Source organism: Epinephelus lanceolatus, chromosome 2 (assembly GCF_041903045.1).
Source record: "Epinephelus lanceolatus isolate andai-2023 chromosome 2, ASM4190304v1, whole genome shotgun sequence".
Taxonomy (NCBI): Eukaryota; Metazoa; Chordata; class Actinopteri; order Perciformes; family Serranidae; genus Epinephelus; species Epinephelus lanceolatus.
In genome coordinates, this window is record NC_135735.1 from 20,262,568 (window position 1) to 20,283,204 (window position 20,637).

At 40.5% G+C, this 20,637-nt stretch overlaps 1 protein-coding gene across 1 annotated transcript in view; it reads right to left on the reverse strand.

The window, feature by feature from the left end:
• The window catches only part of LOC117255231 (ephrin type-A receptor 6-like), an 82,896-nt gene extending 63,962 nt beyond the window's left edge, over positions 1 to 18,934 (reverse strand). The window contains exons 1-2 of the mRNA XM_033623921.2: positions 18,325 to 18,934; positions 5,226 to 5,290 (exon numbers count right to left, since the gene is read on the reverse strand). Of these exons, the coding sequence (XP_033479812.2) occupies positions 5,226 to 5,290; positions 18,325 to 18,403 (144 nt within the window). The 5' untranslated portion in view covers positions 18,404 to 18,934. The remainder of the gene's footprint in view (positions 1 to 5,225; positions 5,291 to 18,324) is intronic.
• Between the last annotated feature and the right edge of the window lie 1,703 nt (positions 18,935 to 20,637).

The window sequence follows — 20,637 nt, forward strand, 5'->3', positions numbered from 1 at the left end:
TGGTTCCTTAGCTTAGATGAGGATAGTGTGATAAAGTGACACCTCAGGCTAATTCACATCACTTCCAAAAATGCTTTTGTATTGACGACCCTGACAACTGTCATTATATTCTCAGTGAAAAAGAGAGTGTTAGCCATTTTCTAACCTTTATTCTTCTACAGAAAACACTGGCATTTACATCACACACCAACCAAAAAATAACTAATACATGTGAAATTCTAGCCTGACTGCCATTGTTTCATGTCACTAGCACATTAAGAAAACCGACACACACACACCTACTCTACCTTCACTGCACAGACAGATAGTGTTGTATTAACAACAACGGTGGAGGCTAAGAGGTGTGAGGTTTTGATTAAAACAAGACACTTTATCATTGTCAGACTAAGGGGACGAGAGAGAGAGAGGTGTTATGAAAATATCATTAAATCTCTGTAGTTGTGATGAATTATTGATTTGGTGTGAATCTGGGTGGTGGCGTCGTGTTTTTGTTCACCCAATTAATGGTGCTGTTGCTCCCCATAGCAAAAACCTGCTCAGGCTGTGTGCAAGGGAGGATGGGAGCTGTTTCAATATTGGTATTTGGCCCTGAAAATATCTCAGTATTTTGTTTCTATTTATTGGTTTTGCTCCAAAGGATTTATTACACTTTTAATAATAGCCCGAAAGCACAAACAGTCCCGCTACCACCTCGTGTCCCAAATTAGACGCAACATCATAGAAAAATTATTGTTGTTGCTGATGGTTGCTCAGTCCCAGCTGAAATATTTGTAAGAATGAAATCTACAGCATCCCCGCTTTGGGGCTGAGCCCTCTAAGAATGATATGCTACAATTAAATTAGTTTAATATCGAGATGTTCTAAAGGCTTGATCAGATCTGTATTCACTGCACGTACACATTGTTCTAAGTGTTTAATAAAAAACACCAGCGGAGACAACTAGAGACTATTGAGTCAACGTTTTGTGTTTTGAGATTTAATCTGCCTTTATGTTTTAGAAATGGTCTCTCAATGTGTTGTTTGTGGATTCTTATTTTTATTTTATTTTAGGGCAAAGAAGAACTAGACATGTAAAAAGCATTATGCAGGTGTTTTTTTTAATTATTTGCTGAACTCATGTGCATTAATGATCTACAGTACTCACGTTTAAAGCTTTAAATAGGCACGACCTGCTACCTGCTGTCCAGAGGGTTCATGTCAGAGCTTTATTCCAGGTGGAGATAACTAGTGGAGATCCGGCCTTTGGGGACTGGACTGTTTACATGCACACAGTTGTTATGAATCTGTCTTGTCCAAAAGATATGATGGTTACATGGGAAATAACACAACCCAGTTTCACTTGATAATATCCAAATGTCTGATCACTGTCTGAGGAGGCATGTCATCAACTCAGTATAAACCCACTTAAACTCAGATATTTTATTTAATTAAAGGTACCAGTACAACAATGTCAAAATACTCAATTACACATAAAAGTCCTGTTGTCAATATCCTAATGAAGAGTACAGAGGTATCAAAATTAAACACACCCGTTCTACAGTAAAATGTCCTCTGCGACTATATGACATTATTACATTTTTTACACTGATGCAATCATGTGTAAGCAACATTTTACTGTCATGGCTGGTTGAGCTGGAGCTAATTTATTGACTATAGATACATTCAGATCAGATAAATCTGAGAATGGATTATTATTGGGTTTGGAAAGACAGAAAAATGAAGTTCTTCCACACAAATCTGTATTTATTCTTTTCTCTTGTGTTCACCTTTTAGTGGAATATTGAGTAATTTTACCTCTTTGGTGCTCAAACAGTTATTTAAATGAAACCATCTGAGAATTGTAGAGGGGAAATGCCTCTTTAGGGGAAATGCCTCTTTGGTGGAACTGCTAACAACTCACATACATGGGGACCCAACCAGACACTGCTTTTTTTCCACAAGCCAAGTGGTTGCCACCACTTATCTTAACAACCTCCTGGATTTGACTTTGTATTGCTAAAGCTACAGGATGACGGTGACACATGAAATTCAATGTACCCTCCATGTACGCTGGTGTCTGTGGTGGCTTTTACTTGTACCAACACACAGGCTGTGATATTGTTAATCATACTTTTTGTTTCTTTGGCTAATTACTTTGTCACTTGAGTCAACGACGTGCATGTTCAGACAGCCATCAGGAATCCTGAAGCTGAATGTGGTGTTTGCACGACACAGTGCTCCTGTTTCTCTTTGAGAAAGCAATAAGTAAGATAATGATGTGTCTGGGTTCCTGTAAAAATGACATGTTTTCTAGCACAAACATGTAAACAGGATTTTGAAAAGCCGCCGTCAGAAATGGCAGCTTAATTTGCTTCTGTGTTCTCTGTTTAATTGTAGTAGTAAAACAAAATAGCGCATTAAGTCCCTAATTTTCTAACCAACATTTTAGCGTCCCCAGACTTCTGCCATCTTACCCAGTGAGCATCATTTTGGTGACTTGTAGGTGAAAAAACACAACGTCTCAGTTAAGTTTGGTTAAAAGTAAATTATTTCAGATGTTGAGGTTGCATACATATGGCTATTGTTTAAACTGCTTTTCAATGAATGAAGCGAAACCTGCAAGCATTAGGTCAGTCACAACTTCAGCCACTATACCTTTCTCAACTCCTAAATTTAGTGGCATATCTGTAAGAAATTTTAAAAAAGTGGGTGGACTTAAATGTTTTACTCTTCAGTGCTGATAAAACCAAGCTATTAGTTGTTGGTTCAGCCGAATATGGGCATTTTTAGGTTAATTTGAGTGTTAACATTGGTGGCTGTGTTATTTCTGAAAGCTCAACCATTTGCTATTTTCACCCAACATTCGGTTCTCATATCAAGGCTACCTAAGGAATACCAAGACTGCATATTTTCCATATAAGTAATAGTGCCAAAATTAAACCTATTTTATCACTGTATGATGCTGAAATTGTAATCTGACCACATTACATCCATTCTGGCCTTTCGTCACTGGTTACCAGTGCAAGCTAGAGCTCATTTTAAGGTTCTTCTTTTAACTTCTAAGGCCTTGCATGGTCTTGCGACCTCTTACTGAGTTAATTACACTATTAACACTGGCACGCCCACTACGATCCCTTGATGCTGACCAATCCTTCAGTTTAGAAAAAAGGAGGTTGCCTACCGCAGCAGCGATACAACTGCCTTTTTATGGGCATTTACAAAAATTGTACGTGAGGTAAAAGTGATACAAAGATCTAATGCTAAAGATCGGTCTGCAGAAGGGGTACAACTTGTTCAACTCCCAGCTCATCAAATATTGCCGTTTTGTCAGTGGACTTTCGCGTGTGTGTATGACATGTTGCCGTGTCAATTATCGCTTGTTTTATGCATTGTGTCTTTTCAAAATATACTTTTGTTTTCACCAGAAATGTAAAGTTTCTGCTGGTTAGATGCATATATCTTTTTCAATGTAAACTTACAAGGTCAGTAAAACACCTCGTATTTACATTAGTTTCCTTGTGCAACACAAGCACATGGTTAAGTTTGGAAAAAAACGTCTTGGTTTGGCTCAATGTTTAAGTGTACAGAGACCTCCAGGGTGAAAGTCCGGGGTATGTTTGACCAATCCACCACCTCTTCTTTATAGGGACTTTTCAGCTCCTGATATTACGTTGTCACAGGCAGCATAATAAACTGGCAGTGCATCATATTGCCATGAAAGGTGCCTTTTTGTGTCAGTGTCTGATGCCAAAATTACTGACAAAGCGGCGGTATTGATGAGTTCGGAATTAGAACAGGCTGGTTCATCAGTGACTGGTCATCACAGTTACATGATAAAGCATTGATGGGTGTAGTGGAGTGTGTGTGGAGAGCGTTAGAGTGTGAGGAGATTAAAAGAAAAAAGTAAATCATTATTGTTTATTATTGTTTTTTATCTAAGCTGTTTGTGTTGATTTCTCATTAGCTCTTGCTCTTGTTTGTAATAAATGCAATAAGTACAAAAGATAAGGGGGTTGCGGGGTGGTGCCAGGGGCAACTTGCCGAGGGTGCTGAATGTGCTCTGTCTGACACTGACCTACCATGCCCCTTTCCTCTGGCTTTCCGTTACATGTTTAAGGAACAAATTTGGCTGAAATCTTTAAATCAAGACTGAAAACATACTTTTATTTACTTCATTACAGCCTACCCTCGTACTCACTCAGGTCCATCATCTACTTAACATCCTTTAAACACTAATGATGTGGTTGTGTTATTTTTAGTTTTGTTATTTTATTTGCTCGCTATATGCTTTGTACTCTGTACTCTGTTTAATGGCAAAGTGTGCTAGGACCATACTGCATTATGATTCTGCACTTTAAGTGAAATTGATTGACTGAGTCACACTCCATACTGCTTTCACTGCAACATATAGCACACCCTTTCAATCATGGCGGTGTACTTAAGCCATCAAAGCTCCACGCACTCTGCATGGCAGCTGCCACACCTGAAAGCTATGCTGTCACTTACTGCCACCGCTGCCACTGTTCATAGCAGCATTTCAAAAACCCCACCTCCACCCCAGCATCCACCTGTAGGCTCTGACTGTACCTTCCATCGGGGGGGAGTTAATATGATTGCTCCTTACTCCCTGCTGCGCTGTGCTCGGTGCTTCCTAGTGTAGGCGAGGTGTGAGCCTAGACGCCAAATGTCAATGCTATAGATATTCAACGTTCACATAATTCATTCTGTCTGACTTGGCTGACTGAACTTTATTTCATTGTGAAGCAAATGTTGGAGTACTGCATTGCTAATAAAACAAATATGTGTAACTTGAATATTGTTCACTTTTCAACCACATTTAGTTTAGGTTATAACCTTGACATAAAGACATTTTTTTCTTTTTTAACCTGCAAATTGAGAGATCAGTGCTCACTGGATGACACGTTGGTCTGACTACTGTCAGAAAGGTTGGCATATAAAATATGTAACCTGCTGCCTGTATGATTTTTAATGAGACCCAGGGTCCTGTCTCCTGTCTGTGTCTGACTTAAGCGCAAAAAAAATTGACTACTCTGGCTCAAGAGTTCAATTTTGAAAAGAAAGGGTCGTAGGTCAGGTTACGGACAGTTTGGATGTTCAGATCTTTACTAAGTGAGTAAAATTCGTACATCAGACTGTTTTATTTAATTTTGGCTGTGAATTGTACGAAATGAAAAAAAAAGAAACTGCTTTATTGAATAATTCTATTTTAAGCTGATGTCACTCACCCCATTGACAGGATAGGTCTTCCAGTCCAGTTCTCCTAGCACTGTCGTGGTGTCCAACAGAACCACTAGAGAGAGAGAGAGAGAGAACAGGAAGGTGCAAAAGAAAGTCATGTAAAATGGAGGAGAAAAGTTGGATGAGAGAAAAAACGACAGTATAAGCACAAAGAGTGACAGGAGAGAGCAGAGAGGGGAAGAGAGAGAGTGCCAGAGAGGTTGCACAGTGAATTTAAAAAGAAGAGAAATGGAGGTGACAAAATAGGAAGAGAACAGACAATAGTTATCAAGCTGTCAATGAGGAGCTGACAGAGCTGTAAAGCCCTTATCAGATTCAACCACCTATGAAATAACAGCTCTTAGGAGAGTCTAGGACAACACCAACACTAACACAGATCCGCCCTCCATCTGGAAGTCTGGAAGATTAGTACTCTCCTTCTCAGAGGTCAGGAGTTTTCTGTGCTACATGACATCAAATATAAGCCAAAGATGAATAAAGGGGAAAGACGGAGGAAGTATGGAAACTTTAAGTATTTAACTAAACAAAATGTGACTTAATTAAAACTCTCTGGAGACAAATGCAGCCGATCTTTCTGAATACCAACCAAATATCCCTAATATTAACGCCCATATTGGATGATTCTGCTTCTCACAATGTAGGTGTAATTTCAATTATCAGTGCCAACCCAGGAAGTATCGGACATCAGAGACTCATCTTCACTCTCCACCTTCAAGAAAACCCTCAAAACACACCTTTTCAAGACTACCTACAACCTTTAAAATCAGTGTACTACCTCTCTACCTCCCTGTGGATCATTTCATCTTCTTTTTTGATGGCTGTTGTTCTGTGTAAAGCGCCTGTGAGTATCCTGAAAAGCACTATATAAATCCAATGTAGTTTTATTGTTATTGTTATTATTATTATTATTGTGCCCTATATGAAGAAATGCAATGAGTAAAAGAATGGTAGATAAGCATGTGACGCGTCTTTCATGAAGGACTTGAGTTTGCCTCCTGTAGCAGACCTGCACTCAACATAACATTTTATTAACTGTAACCACGATTAATCCCTAAACTTAAACATATAATAGAAAGCCTTTATTGTCATTGTGCACTGAGTATATAACAAGATTAGGAGTGCTACATCTGATCAGAAGCCAACTAGTCATTAAAATTAGCAAGTAAAAAACAGATGTGTTTTAGCCTGACTCTAACCATACCTTATTTATTTGCCATAAGTTTGAATTGAATGTTAGACCAAGAAATAAAAACCCTTTTCCACTGAAAGTCATCCTGGGTTTCGCAGAATTATCCAATACTGACGTTCTTGTCTGGCGATATGGTTGGGAAGCAGCTATGATGTGTGTACAAGTTTTGTCAAATTTTAACAGCAGCGTTAAGTAGAACAACATGATGATTAGTGAATACATGAAACACATGATGATCTTGGCCTCATTTTGAAAATACAACAACATCATAGTAGGGAGGTTATTCTCCAAAAGTTAACAGGTAAACACATGTTAAAGTCTGAACAGTTCAATGTCTGATATACAGATGGGTGGACAGACAGACACAAGACACAAGTGTCACAGTTGTCATTTTCACAGCCAGTGCCCACGTTGTGTAGGTAGCAAATGTACATGTGCCCATCTGTGTGCCCATTTGCCTGTAGGTCTTAACACGAGGTGCAGTCAGGCACATTGCTATTTTGAGGCAGCAGAAAGCGATAATGCTATTGACCAAAAAAAAAAAAAAAAACCACAGTATTTTCCTGCTATTAAAGGACGTATTATTGAAATAGTAAAATGCGCCTACATAGACGGATTTATGGGAGATGACACTTTGATTGACTGTATTCATGTTATGCCCAAAAACACACCTATGATTATTTAAAGGAGCAGTATGTAAGATTAAGGGGATTTAGTGGCATCTAGTGGTGAGGATTGCAGACTGCAACAAGCTGAAACCTCTTCCATTTAGAATTCCTTCAGTATTCATTGTTCAGGAGGTTGTTACCAGGAGCCCAGTTATCTGCAGAGGGCTCTTCCTCTCCCAAACAAACACACCAGAAGATTTAAACCCGTAACAAGACTGAATAAGGCTGCTTCGGGTTTCAAGACGGGCCGCTTATCCAGCATCTGCAAAAGTGTGCTCACATTTTTTCTGTAATCACTTAAGACCAATACGTTCAGGAGGTTTTTATTGGGAGACGAATTTTCAGCAGAGGTCTCTTTCTCTCCAAAACAGATGGACCTGGTGATTTGAAAAACAGTAAAAACACTGAATAAAGCAGTTTTACCGTTTAACTAGCAAAAGTGGTTGGACAGACACTAAATGCACTTGCGCAAAGCACTTAGGAAAATGCACTATAGATATTTTAAATAGGGCCCTGAGACAAATGAATGATGAATCTATGACTTAATGATGACTGCAGCCATATTTGCATTATGGTTCAAGTGTGTTCAAATCTGTTTGCTTTATGCGCAACAATGGCCGAACTGTCAGACTCGGGACATCGCTCATTTTATCCACTGTAGTGTGCATTAGTGGAAAATAACTGAGGCAGCATCTGGGACACTTTGTGACGCCCTTCCAAAATGACTCATCATGTTCGAGCTTGTTTGCCCTCTTTCACCAAGTTTTGCAATTTATACGTCACTGCTGTATGTCTTGTAAGTTGTGAAACACGGCATCTCTGACTGGTCAAGGTCTAAAGTTTAGTCTGCTGCGACTCTTGGCAAAGTCACCCCAAGAATGTAAGACTTTAATAGCTTCTCTGACGCAGTCATTATTTCAAAAGACAAAAATATAGTGAAATCTAATCTCACCATTAGTGTTTGGTGGTGTTTTTGCGCGAGACGTTAACAACTTTGTTTCTTTGTGTGCGTCTGTGAACACACTGTGTACATACAAGTGTGACAATCTCAAGCTGTCTGCACTCTGGTCACGGCTCAGGCATGAAGAGAGCCATTATCTGGCCCTCGCTAAGCCCCCTGAGCCAATTTGATATGATGAATGTGCAATTTCCTTTGTCTCCACACAGCCAGTTAATTACAATCTCTATCAATAAAGTGCGTCCCACTTCAGTGGTCGACACTATAGACCAAAGAGTCACATCTTCAGACGACCTGTCACTCCAGCGCATGGCCGACTTTGCCAAATCTGGACTAATTTAATGGGGTTGCCACTGTTTTGAGAACAAGTCAGATAACCAGAGAAGATACACTTTGGTGAGACTAAATGAACCGCTTCAGTATTTACAGAGACTTCATTAGCCTTGATCCCCTGCTGGTAATTAAGGGCTGAATTATAATAAGATGGCCTTGCGTCTGTTCAAAAGGAGGACATCGAGAGAGGGAGGGAGGGAGAGAGACTGTGAGACAGACAAAGAGAGACGGAGATATATTGATTTTTGACAAAATTAGAAAAACAATCTTTCATAATCATGAGCGATGTTCCATACCATGTTTGACAGCGCCAAACTTTTTCTGCCAAGTCCCTTCCCTGTCTGTCCTTCCCTCTGTTACACACAAACACACCCAAACATACATACACAGTAATGAAGTCATAAAATAATTAAATTCCTGCAACTGTCTTTGGAGCCAGGAAATAATAGATGACCCAAGACCACAGTGCTGAATTTGATACACAGATTTTCTCACTCAAAACACACACACACACACACACACACACACACTGCACATGCATCTGCAGACAAGTATTTATCAGGAGGACAAATCACATTACTCTTGTCTGGATATTGTGCCTGGAAGCATAATAATCTGCAAGTGTCCTTCCTATAGGACCACAGGAAAATGATCATGTTTTAGAAAACAAGGTGGGCACAAATAATATATATATATTTATATATAGCAGTAAATTGCAGCAGTTTCTCTTGTTGTCACGAATACATTTGCACTGAAACTGCAGACTGAGGTGTTACGTCAGTACATCAACAAACAAATGTTCCACACTGAATCCTCAAGCTGAACGCAGTGTATTCACTTGCTTTCAGCATTGAGGCTCCCATCAGTGAAAGCATCATTGTCAGCTCAGCGGTGACAAACAGTACGTTTCTACCCGGCTAAAAGCTCAGTGAAACACAGAAACAGTCACAATGTGATAACTCTGATGTCGTTAGGTGGTTGCTGAGCTATTCATCTTAATAACAGTGCTTGTGTAGGCCTGGTTTTGTAAACGGAACAAAAACCTTTTTCTACCAGCAACGTCACGACGACTCCGATGTTACAACAGATAACCACAGCTTGTTCCTTTTTCAATTTCTGTTTGTGTACAGAAACAAACATTATAGTATGTTGAATACCAAGCTTTAGAGGAGCTGGTGGGCAGATTTTGGCTTGCATCCAGTTTCTATGCTAAGCTAAGATAATCATCTCCCGGATGCAGCTTTATATTTACCATAGAGACATGAGAATGGTATCAGTTTTCTCTCAGTAAGAGTATGTAGTAGGGCATGACACGGTGGTGCAGTGGTTAGCATTGTAGCTTGGTTAGCATTGTCCGATTCCTGGTCCGAACCCCCGGAGGTGGTGGAGCCCTTCTGTGCAGAGTTTGCATGTCAGCATGGGTTTTCTCCGGGTACTCCGTCTTCCTCCCACAGTCCAAAGACGTGCAGGTTAATTGGTGACTCTAAATTGGCTTCCAGGTGTGAATGTGAGTGTGAATGGTTGTCTGTCTCTATGTGTCAGCCCTGCGATAGTCTGGCAGCCTGTCGAGAGTGTACCCCGCCTCTCGCCCAGTGTCAGCTGGGATAGGCGCCAGCCCTGCGTGACCCCTGACAGGATAAACTGTTTCGGAAAATGAATGAATGATTGAATGAGGTGTATTTCTTTTAATAGACAGTTAACCCCCGAATCAAAAATGCAAATTTTAGTTACCGCGTGTTGGAGATATCCTAGAGATGTCTGCCTTGTCTTGAGCATATTTGACCTACATTTCCGGGTGGATAATTAACTGATCACTTGATCTGAACAGAGTTGATCAGATCAGATCGTTGGATGAAAGGAGACGCTGTTGCATGGGCAAGTGAAAGCAAACTTTTAAACCCAGCGCAATGAACGGTTACGTTTCACTTTAACTGCCCCTGATGTACTGCTGTTCCACCTGTGCCCAGAGTACGCTCTGTGCACTGCCAGTGTGATACAGTGGTGTACAATCCGACAGCACTAGATGTTGTTTTCATGGCGGGCTACCACAAATAAGTCAATGTGTGGGAAGCCCTGGTGCTTAAAGTACCAAAAGAAAGAAATATATTTGAAAACAGCAGTATCTCTCTCTAGAAATCATGTCCCGGTTAGTCAAGATAACCCACAGACCTTGCTGTGAGCAGTTTCATGTAGGAACAATTTTCTTTCTACCAACTACACCCGACAGCTATATTACTGCACAGAAGAAAGTGTGCATTTACTCATGAATGAGAGGCTTGTGCAACTGACGGCGCGTGATGTTAACGTTAATGGCGTGCTTCTCAGCTGAGCTGTGATGTAAGGAAGCCCAGTGGTGCTAGGTGAGCTAGTAGTAGATGCACGCTTCCTTTTGTGTGGTGATGCAGTTGGCGGGAGTAATTCTGTAGAAAGAAATAGTTCCTACATGAAACTGCTCACAACAAGGTCTGTGGATTATCTTGAGTAACCGAGTCATGATTTGTGGAAAGAGACATTGCTGTTGAGTTTTTTAAATGTGTTTTTGGCTCTTTGAGCACCACAAACTGAGTGCCATCTAGTTCCAATTTATTCAAGAGAGGGCAGACATCTCTATAGTTGATATCTCCAACACTTGGCAACTCTCACAGAAACAATCTAGATTGATAAATAACACTACAGGTAAAAAGAAAAAAGCAATTTTTGATTTGGGGGTGAACTGTCCCTTTAAGTGTCACACTATTCTACTAAAGAAATGTTGTATCTTCAGTTACACAGTTATCATGATCTAGTCACGTCCACAAAGTGCAGGAACTTTGTGATTTCACTATAAAAAAAGCCTCACCTACCTACTGTACATCCACACATATTACACAGATCTGTTCAGTGGCAGGTACACAGCTTTTACTGAGCAGCAGTTTTCAGGAAATTGCTGAATATATCTGTGGTTGACACCTGACTAAAACCTGGGCTTGAGCTGAATGGGAAAAGTCTCATATCTTCCCCACAAGAGGCTCGTGAACACTCAAAAGCTAGACATTAAGTCTGAATCCTCAATTATTTAAGTATTTGGTTGAGGATATTCAAGTAGACAAGCACTTGACTGTGATCCCCCAGAGAGACAGGCATTTCTATAAGGGCCCTTGTGTTTTTTTTTCCCACTTTCCAGGATGTGGTTTCAGAGAGCCACTGGGAAAGGAAGAATCATTATTTTCTATATGAGATGATAATAAAAGTTGACAGCAGTTTCTAATTCACCTGATCATGACCCAGATGATGCTGCATCCTTGTACTGAAAGCTGCATCTGCCTCAATGCTACTGCTGCATTGGGAGGAAATGGTTACAGAGATGTCAGACCTCTACTTTTATGCTCTATGTAACAGAGAAATGCTAAGTATTTAGTCAATTCAATTGACAGAACATTGACCGCTGACAGTTTTCATGACTGATTCGTTGGTGAGCTCATCAAGAGAAAATATCAAGTACTTGCTCATTTTTGCTTGCTTGTAAACTACGGGAGACCGGGGGCAGTTGTGACATTTCAAATGGCACAAATCAGAAACAAATGCTTTCAAAATATGCAGTGTTTATGAATCAGAAGTTGTCTTAACTTTACATATTGCCATAATGGCAGGAAATCAGCATATTTTTCAACTATGATATGATGTTTGTAATAGTGTTGCATGGTATACTGGTACCAACGGTAGACCGCGGTACTTAAACTCCACGGTACATATGATACCATAATGTTGGAGTACCGTAGTACCACGGTACCTCACGGTACCACTACTGTGGGATAAGTTCAAAGTCCAATTGTAAGAGGGTGAGTGTCCATGCACCGTCCAATAACGGCGCGCACTGGCCATCTGGCACTCAATATGCTGCTGCAGTGGTTTGTTTTCCACTGACACGTCAGGTATTAGCTGAGCTATTGAGTGTCTTTAAGCAGTATTTCTTTTTACTTGCAGGCTAGATTTGTTTATATATGCTACAATGATTTGTTTTCCACAGAGCTCTATGGTGCGAGCATTTTACTCGCATTTGCGACTAAAAATAGTTTTGTGCGAGCAAAAGAAATCATTCAGGAGTATGCTGTGCGAGTACAGATTTCAACCAGCAGCAGAAACGAAAGGCCAGTCCTGCTGGTTGTGGGTTGAATGGGGGTCACAGACAGGAATATGGCGGAGCACTATGGCCACCGCAAGATAGTGGCTTACCGGTGACCGAGAAGCCCGGCTCAAGGTCCAATAATGTCCTCTTCGTTTGTGTCATGACTTCCCAGAAGTACCTGAACAGCCGAGTCATGGCGGCACACAGGTATGCGACGTGTCAGAGGAGAAACGAGCCGTTCACATTACTCTTTGTGGCAGGTAACGGTCCACAAACCTCACCGCACTTTAGGGACTGTTCATTACTTATGAAGGGACTTGTCAGGGGAGGAGGGTGGCTGGTTGATTTTTATTTTATTTATTTATTTTATTTTGATCCCCCCTATGTTAATCAGTTATTGATGCTGTTTTTGAAGTATGAATAAGTCAATAGGTAATTTATTCCATTCCATAGAAAAGTGATTTATCTTTTTATAAATGACAAAAGGCACATCTGCCTCATTTTCGCTGTGGTATTGTGATATTACTCAGAACCGTGATACTTTCACTGGTATCGTACCGTGGGTCCCAATTTTGGTACCGTGACAACACTAGTTTGTAATAGTAGCATAAAATTGAATTACTATTGAAACTGAGCAGTATTGAAACTCAGATTCAAAATCTGGTTGGAGACATTTTTTAAAAAACATTTAAACAAGGGGTATTTATAATATCTCAAAGTGCACCGATCAGAGACGAGACTCAAATTCTGAACATGCTCTGTGGTGATCCCCCTGACTGCTGCTGACAAACGATGTCTCCTACTTGTCAAAGTTTTGCTTTTATGAAAAATTATACTGCTTTAATCAAACTGGAACTAATTGTACAATGGATATTAAAGTGTTTTAACTATATCTATATTCTTGGTCGTTGATCGTTGTCCTTAGTATTGCAACTGGTACTTACAACTGCACCTACATGCTGTTACGATCACCCTTGCATGTGGGGGAAGATGTAACATTTGACCTCTAGTGCTGTAATTAATATTGTGACTCTAACATTGGTTGTCAAATTGGATTGGAACATTGGATGACAGCTTACAAGCAAAAGTGGCAACCTCTGGGGCGGAAAAAATAAAGCCAAGTTTTCGGCAAGTGCCAAAAATTGCACTTCCTTGAATGGCCACTTGAGGCTGGCTCTGGAAGCGACTCAATCCCCACAGACACCTATGATAAAATGTCGAAATAAACATCTTTACAGCCTGGTACAAAAAACGGTTCGTTCTCTAAAGCTAATTCTAACATTCATGACAACTTTACAGGAGGTACATTTTAAATGACCTGTAAACATTCTATTGATTTAGGCTTAAAGTTAGGTATATTTAAGGGCAGGGCTTCTTGAGTGACAGGCTTCCTGTGAGGTGTCGCTACATATTAAACATCAGATCCATCCCATGCTCCTTCACACCTCCATCCTTTTGTCCAAGTATTGTCATTTCTGGTTCTGAAAATCCAAGATGGCAGCAGCCACAATGCCAAACTCAAGGCTTCAAAACAGGAGTCCACAAACCAATGGGTGACGTTATGGTAGCTATGTCCCCTACTCTATACAGTTCATGAGCATAACACAGATACAAGTTACCTACATTAGAATTGCATCCAAATAGGTGAAGAGGTTTTTGAGAAATAGACTCTTTTGGGGCCGACATCACAATGCTGTCATTTTATTAGCTGGAGGCAAAACATGACTCGCCACCACAGGGCTGTAGGCTTCATAGGAGTCTTAAAATGTCCTCTTGTGGTGTTACTGGGTGCCAGAATAGAAGGAGTCATGGCTCAAAACTTAAATTTTATCGCATACCAGCCGCCACAAAAACAATGACAACTATGCTTAAATATGATAAGACAAAAGGACTGGACTCATTGGTTAGATCTTTATCTTTTGATCATTAAAAGTGAAAACATACTGTTTGTAAAAACAAACAAGAAAGCCAAGCATCAGCACAGGTTATCTCAAGGAGAATATAAAAGAAACAACAGTTTAATGTGACCTTTTTCCTCATCAAAACACTGACACTACCTTCACACTGCAGTACAAGAACAATGTTGCTCCTCTATCTCCATGTATTCGACAGTACATGGTGAATCTACAACATGTGAGGTCTTTTCCCCCCATAAGACATGTAGCTTTTGCCTGGGGCTTTTAGCATAATATCATGTATGTAGCCATCAAGTGCATATTTAAAACCCTTTTCACAAGTGTTCCCCTTTTGAGACCAGTCAACTGGAAACATTAACAAGTCGAGCAGTGACTGCATTTTCAAACAACTCCTGTAGCCAACATTAGCTTATTTAGCTAGCAGGCGACAGTTGACATGTCGGTCTGCATGGTTTTCTAACCATCTGTCTGCATCTGTATGAAAAAAGGACCGATTGTTTCAAACACTACTAACAATTTTGAGCTGTAAATCTGCCACTGTTTTCATTGTTAATTGTATATGTTATATGCATGACAAACATATAGCTACAGTAACTAAGGGGGGCGGTAGCTTGGAAAGCAGTTAACTCTAACAGTGTGTTTGCACCGGGCGCGAGGCGAATTTTTCGCGCAATAAGATTACATACAAAGTCAATGTAAAGACGCGAATAGACGCGAAATTCGCGTCATTCGCCTCTTCGCAAAATATTCGCTTGATGCTGTGTCGGGGCAGCCTATCAGCGTTGAGATTTTCCTGTTGTCACCAACGTCACTGACGTGCTGCTGTCCCGCCTGCCCCTGCCCCGTGTGGTTCCGAAAACGGAGGACAAGCTAATAATAGCTGTTTGTGGCCACCCTGAGCTTTATGACGTTACATCCCCAAATTATAAGCTTCGGACCAAGAAAGACCTGGCGTGGAGGAAAGTGAGTGAGGAGGTTGGTCTGCCTGGTAAGTTTTGAAAATTGATTCCAACTATCGGCTGTACTTTTCTATCAACAAAGTTAGCACTAGCATTAGCCCCTCCTACGGAAGCCCAAAGGGCCATCTTCTGTACCCTCCTCTTCTCTTTGGGCGAATATTCGCAAGTTGTGTACTCTATTACTCGCGCGAATGACTCGCGTGAATGTCGCGAGTAAAAACAAATATTCCAGCGGTCAAACTGGCGCGAGTAGAGCAAGGCGAATATTTTACTCGCGCCCAGTGTAAACACACTGTGAACACAAGACATCACATGGACAACTTAAGACGGACATGTACAATTATTCCTGACATAATTTATACTAAATGATGTTGACATTGACTATAAACAGCCAAATGACCACTAAATATCCTGCTATATAAAAACTACATCTTGTCTTCCTCACTTTCATTCAGTCTGAGAGGACACACACACACAAGTGATTCACATCCACCTAAAAAACTACCTCAGATATATGGCGCTTGGCTAACATATATAAGCTTGCTCTCACTGTATTTTAAACTCCTCACGTTGTCTTTTTTTTTTTTTCAAGTTTCCCCTGTGTGCATCCCCTCCCCTTCAAGCCTGTCACCACCACAGGCAGACAGGCATCCTGTGGGGAAACCGAACACACACACACACACTCACACACACATACACAAAACACACAGAAAAATGAAATGAAGGAGACTTTGACATTTGGCTAGTGGAAGGGCTCCTGTCGTCTTTGAAAATGTGTATCCTAAACATTAAACATTCAGGAAGGAATATTAAACTGACCTCTGCAAATGTGCAAAGTGGAAGATGTCGAGAACAGATTACATTATGGCAGCTGTTTACCCATGTGACTTATGAGTACGACTGAGGGGAGATAAAATTATTTTGTGCTGTGTTTCTCATACATATGTAACTGTACACACTGTCCACGTGACTGGAAAATGAATTTTGAAAAGTGGGAAATTATTCTGATATATTTAGTGTGTCTACCACTGGACCAACATATTAAGTATATAAAGTAAGAATAACGCAAGTGTATGCGAGGAATTCTCCCGGGACTGCATGGGCCGAAATCCGTTATATTTTTATTCATGAATGTATAACTCATCATAGACGACAGAAATAGGCAACTCAAAAGTATCAGTATAGCTGACAGAGTGTGCCAGAGGCTGACATTTACTGTAATGCTGTGTGGTCCCTATAGCTGTGGCAGTGTTTCTGTGCACTCAGATTTTGGAGGTGAAGTATAATGTCAGAGCCTCTTCCATAATTTGGCTGATGGAGCTCCTGTAAGAGCACACAGAGCCCAGGTATATATATTTTCTCATTTTGATGCTGTAAATGTGTATTTCATTGTATGTTTATTCCAAGCAAAATGAATCCATTTAGAGATGATTTGGGTTGGAAATGGAAGAAAGCATGAGTTTCATTGCCATATTTTGTCTTTTAAAGATGTGTACTCTAAGTTGTCCAGTATCTGATTTTCACTACAGATAGTATATTTACGGAAAACAGACAGTGAAATGACATCTCTTTGCTCATAATGAGGCTGTTAATGTGTTTTATATGTGTATTTTTTGTACAATCCAGTGCAAAGTTAATGTAATTTTAGATGTAGTGTGTTGGAAAAAGTTGTTTAACCATTGTTATGATCATATGTTATGATCAGCGTATTTGTGTAGTAAACTGTAAACTGTAAACTATCGATGACCGAATTAGATTAGATCTAACAAAACGAAGAGGGACATCTCTTGCTTGAGGCAAAAATGAACAGTTTTGCATCAATGGTGAGACTGTAAATGTATAAATGTGTATTTTTTGATAAATTCTGACTCATAAATCTTAGATATGATGTATTTTGTTAGATATGAAAAAGAGTACAGTGAAAAAGTAGCTAAAAGACAATCAATTCCCAAGATTACTGTTGTAAAATATACAGTATCATTGATTAGGATGACAGATAGAGACTTACATCTCTTAGTTCAACCACTAAATCAATTACTTGACACGCTTTGAGGCTGCAAATCTTTTAAAGTGTATTCTCTGTAAAATTTAGAGCCAGTAACCTTATTATCAACAATGCCGTGTTCAGTCTCTCGGAGATGAACAGTATCAGTGATCAGGGCAGCAGATAAATGTACTGAAACCAAGATTGTCTTTTGGTTCAGGCAACATTTTGGGTGTGCATGTCAAGGCTGTACATGCATTATTTGATCAATTCAGAGCCAGACATAATCTACAGCTGTTAAAGAGAGTGGGAGGAAAAAGTAACAAAACATTATTATGACTGCCGTGTTCAGTCTTTCAAAGAGCTGTTGTGTAAGCTATACAGTACCAGTGGTTAGGACAGATTCACCTCCTGAAACCAAGACTGACATCTCTTGATTCAGCCAAGAAACTGAAAATTTTGCATACATTTTTAGGCTGTATATGCATTTTTTAATATATTTTCTGCTGCTGTAATTTGATTAAGTCCAGATAGACCCACTTTCTTGTCATGCCAAGACCTTGAGACTGAGATACACTGGTTCAACTAACAAACTAACATTAGAGGTAAATAGCAAAACACCTAAAGCAAAGAACATCAGTCACCCAGGTGTTATTCTGTTATCTAATGTGGAAACAGCCCATAATCACCTGTAAAAAAGATGACACTGTACTGCTCATTACGGCAACCATGACCCATGTAAGATAAGTGAAGGCATCACATTCTTTAAATGTGGTTATTTTTGTTGTAAGTCTTTAATATGTGACAGTAAATGAGACTAAACTGCAAACCAACGTTAAGTTACCTTGTGTTTTGCATGTGCGTAATGGAGGAGAGCAGAGGATCAGCATTGTTGGAAAAGACTTTACAATGGTTACATGTTGGTGCATCCTCCCCTCTTCTAAGTCTGTGGCTCAGATGCTCTTTCAGCTCACCTTGGTTTGAGGTTCCCGGGTCCGACAGGATACTTCTGAGCAAGAACAAAAACACACAGTATTTCCCACCGGAGCACATCGTTGAGTCAGACACAAGTGCGCTCTGAACTAAAACGCTGCACAGACTCCTAAGTAGATCCCCAAAATGAAAAGGTAAGGTGGTTTCATCAAAGAGGCTGCTGAAATCTTCCCGGTATCCACACTCAGAAGGTCACTCTCGCATCCACAGGAGTTCTTGTGTGTTTAGTTTGCAGCCATCCCGAACCTCTCAATGTGGAGAAGGACTGATGCATGGAAACGACCGGCCATTGCGCACAAAAAACCCGACGGAGCTGTAGCAAGTTAAAAATAAATAAATGGAGGAGTTGTCCGGAAGCTCAGAGCACGGACAGGTCGGCAGGTGCAGACTATCCCGAAAAGTGTCCAAAAGCGAACTTCCCTGATGAGTGTTTGCGGTAAAGTCGGTCTGTTTGTCATTTAATGTTTTTAATCCCAAAACGAGACAGAAACAGGGAGAGACGGGGGAAAATCCCGGACTTCACTTTCAGCCAGTGCATCCCTCACTGTGTGTCTGTATCACTGCGTGTATCTCTCCCTCTTTCTCTCTGTCTCTCTCTCTCTGGCGCAAGCACAGGATTTTTTTTTATACCACAAGTCCATGCGTGCAAATCTAACTTGCTCTTTGTAATATTTCTCACTTTACATCATGTAAAAAAAAATGCGCGGGTCAGTCGTTTCCATCAGACGCAATGTGTGGGCTTCTCTTATTGATTCAGGGGGGGACGCTGGGGAGATGGAAGGAAATATGAAGCCATTATTAAAGTCGGTGTATCACTTCTGTGCCATGATGTAGGTTATACCTGCATTGGATTATGTTGTAGGAATAGTAATGTGTCTGGGCCAGTTTCTATTTATGGTGGCAGGGGGAGGAAGGCGAGCAGACAAATAGAGTATAACTTGATATGGCGTGGTGGGTTGAAGGTGCACACACACATATTCATTTACATGCTCCTGTGAGCTACTTCATGGTTGTGAGAGAAATTTTAAAGCAACGCAGCCCTTTCATGTACTGCATGTAGAGTTCCTTGCATAGATGATGCAATGAGACGGTGATTCATTAACATTCATCAATTTTGAAGAGTTTTATGTTACTCTAATTTTGCTGTTTGTGTGTTTTGGTTATCCAGGGAAGAAACTGCATGCACATGAGGGGATGCATGTGAATCCATCAGCAGCAGTAGTTAATTTGAAGAGGACAAACAACAGGAAATTCGACTGAAAATTGCAGTGCAAATACACATCTTGGCAAAAAAGAACACACGGTTGCCATTTTGATACTTAAATGTGCTTGCTGTTCCATATTTTTGTGCGATTACGGTCGATATGTCTCGACAGTGGGCACCTGCTCATTAGCAATGAACCCTCTCAACACTTTTATAATGTAATTGAACTTTCATCCTTGCTTCAAACACTTCTACCTGTCCTGACTAATGGCCTGTGAGCTTTAATCTGTAACACAATAGTGGAGCTGATTGTTAATAGTCCACAGGGAGATGGCATAATGACCCTTTGGCCTCCAGAGTTAAGCCCGGGTGTTGGAGGATAAAGGTGCTGCTTGGGCTGATGGGTTACATCAGCCACTCATTGTCTGTTTGAGTGATGGCTAAAGTAATTGGTGGCTGCATTGACAATGGCTTTGCAGCATTTAGACAGGGCAGAAGTTCAACAGTGTTTGCTTGCGGTTGCTGACAAGAAATGCCATCTTCTGTGTTGTTTATAGTCTCGCACAGAGAAGAAATGGTGCAGCAGATACACAGCACATATAGACATGTAGGTTGCTGGGCTGGTGCAGACACAGTGAGTCACCAGGATGATTGCTGAACCTAACTTTTTTGCCTTCTTGGGCTGCAACAGTTTTAATGTTACTGCTACAGTGAACTCTATCCCAGAAGCCAAACCAACACATCTGCGAGGTTGCTAATCGGGGCTGGCCTGTGGCGCAGACAATAAAGGCAAACTGTTGGCCTATTCACACCCATGTGTAATGCTTTGTTTTTTAATGCCTTTGTAGTCGTGTCTCTGCGTTCACCTTTATCCAGGTTGTAGATAATTCAGTCATTTCTGAGCAAATGGCAAATGTTCATTTTTAGAAGTTACTTTTTGTTGCCTCCCTGAGTCCAGTTTTCTCAGAGGATTTTCTTTGGAAGCATAGAAACCTGTCCCTGCAGTTACAATACAGTTTATAAAATATCTGGAGACCCTTGTTGTATTTTTCATACAAATACAGATGAAGGAGAGGGTGGATACGGAAGT